Genomic DNA, 8,195 nt, shown 5'->3' on the forward strand with positions numbered 1-8,195 from the left:
TTTATTAAATATCAATTGACCACATAACAAATGACTTCATACAGTGATGTAATTGTGAGTTCTCACTCAAAGATATGTTTGGATTCTTGAAAATGACTTCAAGACTTTTCATAGGAGGCCATTTAGGTAAATATTTTATTTTTATTCTTATAATTATATGGGTGTTTTATTTATTTTTTTCATTTTTTATTGTAAAAGTAAATTTAATTCGACAAATTTAGTTCTGCAATTAGATATATAAATTGAATTTAATTCTAAATTTTTTTGGGCTGACAAATTTAATCTTGAACTAGATTGGCGATTCACGGTTCTTGAATTAGAATGGAAAAATACATTTTTTATTCATGCATGATTTAAATTTATGAGATGTGAATTAAAATAATTTAACACATAATTTATCATTCATAAAAGAAGAACAATCCCTAAATCCCCAATTTATCATCTTTCTCTCAAGCTTTGGATCTTCATCCCAATCCAACCAAAGGCCTAACTCATCTTCCCTATTTCATAAGTTGAACCCTAATTTATCTTACTCAATGATTCAGACTACTAATTGATTCTCAAGCTTTCCATTCCCCACCCCCAAATTAAGCCATTCAATATTATTCCACTAAACAAAAAATGAGGAAATAACACTTTTTGTCATGTAATTTAGGGTATTTTTATTTTTGGTCACGTTCATTTAATAGTTATATGGCCTTTTTTCGTCAAATATCTAACAAAAAATGGGTTATGAGACCAAAAGTACTAATTATTGAAAGTTGAGGACCCTAAAAGTAAAAATCACGTAACCAATGAAATTAAAAATGAAAAAGTCCTAAATTTCGGGACGAAAAATATTATTTTCCCATAAAGAGGTTGAGACACCCTAACAATTTTGTTATTAAAAATAATTACAGTAAATTATATTTACACCCCTAAGGTTAGATCAAATTACACAAACAACTCCTATTTTTTGTAAAATTATAGCAACACCCCAGGATGGGTATTAGTGTAATATTTTTTAGGGGGGTGTTTGTGTAAGTTTTATTTTTAAAAGTTGTAATTATAGCTATAACTTCGGGGAGTGTTGTTGTAATTTTGCAAAAGATAGGGAATATTTGTGTATTTTGATCTAACCTCAGAGAATATCAATGTAATTTATTGTAGCTAGATGTAATTTCCCAAATTATCAAAAGTTTATTTATAATTACACTAAATTTCAAAGAAAAAATTTATAATTATCCCAAATAACTAACATCAGTTCTTGTATTACCATTATCTTGGAATTGAATTAAAACTTACTTATTGTAAATCAAATAATTTTTTTCAAATCACACTACCCTTATTCCATTGAAAATATACGTCCTCCCATATATTAAAGCGTGAAGACATATGAAGGTAATTTGATCATGAAAAGAAATTATAAAGGAGCGGAGTATAATTATCCCTTAATAATATTGTGGAGATGTTGTTTTATGGTAAGGTGCATGTGATTTCTAAGTCAAGTCCTAATTTTGAACATAACAAAAATTAATAATTAATATTGGGAAAAGTTGCATCCCCATATTAAACAACATTGTGTCGGTTGGGTGCATGACAATTGGCAAATGCACAAAGTTGACAAACATTATTAAATTCAGAAGGGCTCAAAATTTTAGAATGAGTTCATCAAACCCCCCACCCAAATTCTATATAGCTCTAAATTCATAAATACTTCCTATTACTTGAAAAATTATGATACATTTTTAGAGAATTATGTAAATTTTTATTACTGAATATGAGATATAATTATAATTATAATTATAATTTGAATTAAAATATTATAATTTTATAAAAAATATAAAGTATTTTTTATATTTTGAAAAAAAATATAATTTTGACTCTGATCATCGTTAAGAATAAATAAAATATATTATTGTTCCGTAAACTACTATCATATGCTTAACAAGAAGGAAATTCTCAAAGTAAATTTACTAACAAAAATTATGCAAAGTTTTCTTTTTAAAAAAAAAATATATATTGATATCCCCTAATATTGGATTCAATTACACAAATACCTCATTTTATTCGCAAAATTACAAGTCTCTAGAGAGTATATCTGTAATTTTAGAAAATATAAAATATTTGACCGTGAATGTATCTAGGGTTAAAAAATGGGAAAGACATTATTTGACATTGGTTTGGGCGTTGGAAGCAATGTGGTGGATGTAATACGACGATATGTTCTAAGGCAGGATAAGGAAATAAGAAATATTTGAATGTAGGGACAACCTATAAAAATGTAAAATTATAATTTATCTTAAAAAAGTATTAAAATTATATTTACATCCTCCAGAATTTAATATTTACACCTGATCACTTTTTATGAAAAGTTGAAAGAAAAATGTTGACATTAACAAAAAGTTACATAAAATTTTAATTTTACCCTGTATTTAATGTTCTCATGTAATAATTTTGTACTGATAAGGGCAAAAATATAAAATATTAAGGGTAAATTACAAACACCTCCCAAAAAGTTTGGCATAATTACAAATACCTCATAATTGTTTGAAAAATTATAAATACCCCCTTGATTTTAACGTCCATCTAACGACAAGCCCATTCTGTTAGGTTTGCATTCAATTTTTATAATAAATTGACCAAAATACTCTTTTAAATTATAAATTATAATTATATATATTTTATAATTTTCTAAAATATTTTTATAAACTAATATTCCCTCTAGATTATTTATTTTACTCACCCTCAAAATTTTTTATATTTTTCAAATATTTTTTTAATTTTTAAAAAATTCAACAAGGGTAAATTATTAATGTTCACTTAACCGTCTAAAGGCTACATAATTATTTTCCGTTTGATAGAAGTATTTGTAATTTTTTAAACAACAAGTATGTATTTGTAATTATGTCAAACCTCAAGAGAGGTAATTGTAATTTACCCTAATATTAACCTCATTTCATATTTATATATATTATATTTATCCTTTATAAATTCAAAAATATGCAATAAAATATTAAATGAAGAACAAAATTAGAAATTTATATAATTTTCTTTTGCATTACCTCAACATTTTTTGTCCAAGCACCAATGGAAGAGGGTCAAGTGTAAAACAAGAATTTTTGGAAGAGATTTAAGTATAATTTCAATTTTTTTTTGAAAAAAATTATATTTTTGTATTTTCAGAGAAGAACTAAGTGTAATTAACCCTATATATTATGAAAATAAAAAAATAACTATATATATATGGGTTAAAATACAATTTATACCCCCTGTAATATGTGAAATAAATAAATAAACTCCTATTAAAAAAAGAGTTAGCAAATTACCCCCTGTTTTTTAAAAAATGAAGCAAATTACCCCCTATTAATAAGGGATAATTTGCTTTATTTTTCAAAATACAGAGATTAATTTGCTATTCTATTTTTAAACAAAGGGTCTTTTGCTCATTTTTCATATCAAAGAGGAATAAATTGCATTTTCCCCATATATATCAAGTAACAAAAATTCTTAAAAGGTTGGGGTAATTATTCTCTATAATTAAAAACCAATAAATGCCTGTGTACAAGCCCCATAACAACAACGTCCTAAAACACCATTCTTAAAACTTTTGCAACCACAACAACGCAGGCAGCGTTCCCCTGGAGTAAAAACCACAGTTCTAGGTAGTAAAAAAGCACCTAATATAGTAGAAAATTCAAGCACTGAAATTCATCATCAAGTGATACAACTAAACATCATATAGACAACAAAACCCAAAAGTTCAATTTCCTGTAATTGAAACAAATGTTCAAAATCAAGGTCTACAAAATAGGATTATGAGAAGGATTGGAAGTGTATAAGGTTTAGTCCAACATGACCAAAAGGAAAAATTCGACTAAATGAAATAACTTACATCTGCAAGATTGTTTCATCAATTCAGAAAGATTGCAGTAGGGTTTCCTGGTGATGGTGGGGTGGAATTCAAAACCGATGCATGATCACCAGCTCGAGCAGCAGCGTCAGCGTCCATTGCAGACAGAATTTCCAGACGTTCCAGGCCTAACTGCCGTTTAATAAGTTCTGCATTCTCAGTAAGAACCTCAATTTCACCAAAAGGCAGCTTGAGGTCCAATGCTTGAACACCAACAGCCTTAACTTCATCCTTCTTGAACCTCAAGAAGGGCATACAGAGCTTCTGTATTTGTTTGAAGTTGCCCGCCTGACCGATTTCACTTTTTTGCAATTCGGAGAGGATTTCTTGGTCAGGTGCAAATGTGCCTGTTGCCCTATCAAACTTCTTCTGGAGTATGTTCAAACATTCCTTTTTCCACCCATCGTATTGCTCATTTACGAAAATCAAGCCAACTGTTGGCTTATTCTGAATATTTGGTGTGCTTGTTTTGCCTTTCTTTGAACCGGAAATTTGCTTCTGCAAAAGCTTCCTCATTGAGACAATAGAATCTTGCAAGTATTTATTTGCTTTTTTTAGGGTGAGATCGGGTGAATCAGCTTGAGGCCACCCAGCTTTTACGATGTATCCGTCCTTCTTCAACAGCTCCTTCCAGACATATTCAGCATAGTGTGGGCAAATTGGAGCAATAAGACGTGTCTGAACATCCATAAATCGCCATAATAATTCACGGTTCATTCCTGCAGCGCCACAAGAGAGCCTATACTCATCCCTTGCAGCCTGAAGATCGTAGAACCCGCTCTTCAGAGCTTCCCGAAACATGTATTCGCTATAGTTCTGTTCTGTCGTCTTGACTGCTATATTCATTTCATTGGCGAACACACGATCTGCATAAGTGGCTGGTGGAGAACTTCTCAATGATGACTCAGCGACAAGAACCTCCTCCATCCATGAAATCTCCTTAGTAAGACGTAAGATCGCAGCATTAGCCGTCTCAAAGACAAAGTTGGCATCATCCATCCCATCACCCGCATCTGCCAGCGAGAATCTTGTTGCATCAGCTGAAAACTCTTCGATAGCTTGGCGAAGAGTCCTGAAATTCCCTGTTGACTTCGACATTTTCTCAGAATTCAGCATAATGTGCCCATTGCATCTGAATCCCCTAGGCCAGTGATGCTTGGGCATGATTGCTGTATGATTATATATACAAAAAGTTAGATGATTCTGAATGAGATCCTTCCCAGATACTCTCAGGTCAAATGGATACCAATACTCAAACTCTTGCTTCATCTTATTAAGAACAGATGATGGTATTTCTGAGGATTTAGGATAAGGGCCGGCAACAAATAAGAAATCCCAAACCTCGTCTGTTAGCTGCTCTGGTTTTACTGAAGACCTATCAGCTCCATACATATCCCCTCGCTGCAGCATATGAGCTACAGTATAATATGCCATATAAAGAGTTGAATCAGACAAGGACTCAACCAAAAATTCCTCATCCCAGGGAATACGAGTGCCAAGACCAAAACTTCGAGAACATGCCCATTGATTCAACCAGCTCAAGGTGTGTTCAAAGCCATGTCGTGTCTCCTCTGAGTAAAGATTCATGCCAGCCAAGCACTCCTCTGCAGCCTTCTTCCATTCTTGTTCTCCATAAGTGATATACCACTGATCAGTCAAAGCCACAACACACTCATCCCCAGATCTTGACATGACTTTCTTTTCAGGCTCGCTATAGACCACAGCTTGCCCCAAGTCTAAGAGTTTGTTCCTAATCAAACCTTTAGCTTCCTGAACTTTCATTCCAGTAAACTCCCCCACAAGCATTGTTCCCTCATAGAACCCTCCCTTGTAGATTATTTTCTTGGCCTCATCAAGTTTTTCCCTCTCGTTTTGGCTTTTGATCTTTTTCTCAATGCATATTCTCTCCGCAGACCTGTCTCCAAAATCAGGGTGGTGGATGATGGGTATGATCTCAAATGGCAAGACCCATTCATCCTTCACCCCATACTTGGCCCTGAATGCCGGTTTTGCTTTCAAATCATGGAGTGCCATGTAATCATCTGGAGAATCACTTGGAACACTAGTAACAATTCCAGTACCCTTGTCGGTAAGAACTGATAACATGGGAAGGGTATATATAATGTCGTTAAATGCTAAAGGGGATTTTAAAGGCAAACCAATAAGATCTTGACCAGTCAACTCAACCAAACAAGTAGGTTTCTCTGGAACTCTGGACAGATTTTGATAAGCCAAATTCAGGGCTGCCCTACTTGTTAAGATAAACACATCAGTGTCATTAATTTCAAAAGCCCCATATTTTCCATCTGGCAATACCCAACAATTTGTTTGGCCGTACATCGTCTCTGGTCTCAATGTCGCAGCAGCAAGGTACACCTTCTTTCCCTCCAAAACGCTCATTTTAGATGGGAAGGGTGAGATGACCTCCATTTTTATGAGAGTATACTCCTGTGGGATAACACCTTCCCCTGAAGCACGATCGTGATCCGCACATGGCTGACCATCCAAAGGTGAATATATAGTATATCTCAAGTCCTTAACGATCTTACCCATTTCTTTCAATTTCCTCATCTGCCACCTAACAAACGAATCAAAATATGGGTTCATATCAGTAGTGATAAATGTGCGCCTCCAATCACATCCCAACCCAAAAGCCTTCAAGTCCTCCACAGCCAGAGGTGGAAAAAATGTCAGCCAATGATACGGGTTTGTGAACTTCGCTATCTCCTCATCAGACAAACCATAACTCTGCATAATCTCCCATTGGTACTTAACAGCGCCTGACTTAGCAACAGCCTTTGATTTCTTACCCTTAAATTTACCACCTGGTTGTGTCTGATTACCTTCATTTTGACCCCCCGTTTTTTCCTCAGGCTCACCACTTTCTTCCTCTTTGACAACCGGGAACACAGGTGGATTTCCAAACTTCTCAATCTCCCTGGTGAGCTTATCAGCTGAAGCCTTAATGGGCATTCCAGTACAATGGAAAGCAAACGGCAAAAGCACATTTGCTCCCCTCAATCTATGATAGGCGGCAGCAAATTCAAGTTTTGAAAGGGAAAATGCATGGCCCAAGTGGAGATATCCATTCATATAAGGGAATGGAAAGTTACCAAAGAACTTCTCACCATCTTTGGGTGGCGAGTCCTTTGCTTCAGCCCGGAACACATCACCCTCTAACCACCATTTTTGCACCTGTGACTCAATTTCCAAAAGCCGGTCTCTTCGAGCAAAGCTTTTTCCAGATTCTTCTGTCATTTCTTCTCCAGCTAGCCCACAAAAACTACAATTGCAGAGTTGGAAAAGAGAATATCAAAATACAGAATACATGCAGTACTCAGACACAAATAAAGAAAACCACAAACGATTTACACAGATACACGTAATTCACTGTATGTTCACAAATGCAATTTAACAATAACATCCATAACAAAAGAAAAGATTTATTGCACAAATGTAAATGCAAAAACTTAGAGCACACTCACTTTCCCCCTATGGAGCCAAGAAAATATTTATATTCACTCTCTGCACCCCAAAATCACACACGGAGGATAAAAGATAGAAAAATGAGAATAACAAAGAAAATTAGTTATGAACCACTTTACCACCCAAAATATCATCTCAGAAAAAATATCAAGTCAACAAACTAACAAAGTCAAACCAACCCAGAACCAAAATTTTTATCTTAATTTCATCGTTCCAAATTACCAGATATCAAGAAAGAAAACCCAACAACAGAAAACGGAATCATTTCACAGAAACGCCAACCAGATCCATAAGAAACACTGAGTTAACAAGTGACACCAGATTTCATGCACACACGAATAAATAAATAAATTCCAACAGAAATCAAAATAATAATAGAAAAAACTAAAAAAAAGGTAATGGAGAACAAACCTTGCTTTATCAGAAGTGAAGTTTATAAATCGAAGACGAACATAACAAGGGACCCTCAGGCGATTATTAGCAATGCGTCTCAGCAGAGAGTGAGAAGCCACAGCTGGAGAGCAGCAACAAAGATAAGGGGAGCAGCTTAATACATAGAAGAAGAACTAGGGTTTTTCTGTATTGTATAATAGATTTTTACCGCGTCTCTAATTCTGTACTTTCCTTTCCTCGTCCCTCTTTTTAACCGTTCCGGGCCGGGTAGGGTTTTTTGGTTTGATTTTCTAATCTCATCTGCCCAATAATTTGTTTGTTTCCCCAAAAAAAATAAAAATAAATAAATATTAAAAGGATATATCACAAACATATTTTATTAATTTTTTAATACTAATAATATTTTAATTTAATAATTTAATAC

General features: G+C 33.8%; 1 protein-coding gene across 1 annotated transcript; it reads right to left on the reverse strand.

Annotated features, from left to right (window-relative positions):
• Positions 3,666 to 7,978, reverse strand: LOC105166579 (leucine--tRNA ligase, cytoplasmic). Its single transcript, XM_020695538.1, has 2 exons — positions 7,790 to 7,978; positions 3,666 to 7,175 (listed from the first exon to the last, which is right to left on the reverse strand). Exon 2 carries the CDS (start codon positions 7,148 to 7,150, stop codon positions 3,893 to 3,895), a length of 3,258 nt encoding a protein of 1,085 aa, XP_020551197.1. The 5' UTR covers positions 7,151 to 7,175; positions 7,790 to 7,978; the 3' UTR covers positions 3,666 to 3,892.

This window comes from Sesamum indicum, linkage group LG7 (assembly GCF_000512975.1).
Source record: "Sesamum indicum cultivar Zhongzhi No. 13 linkage group LG7, S_indicum_v1.0, whole genome shotgun sequence".
NCBI classification, from domain to species: domain Eukaryota; kingdom Viridiplantae; phylum Streptophyta; class Magnoliopsida; order Lamiales; family Pedaliaceae; genus Sesamum; species Sesamum indicum.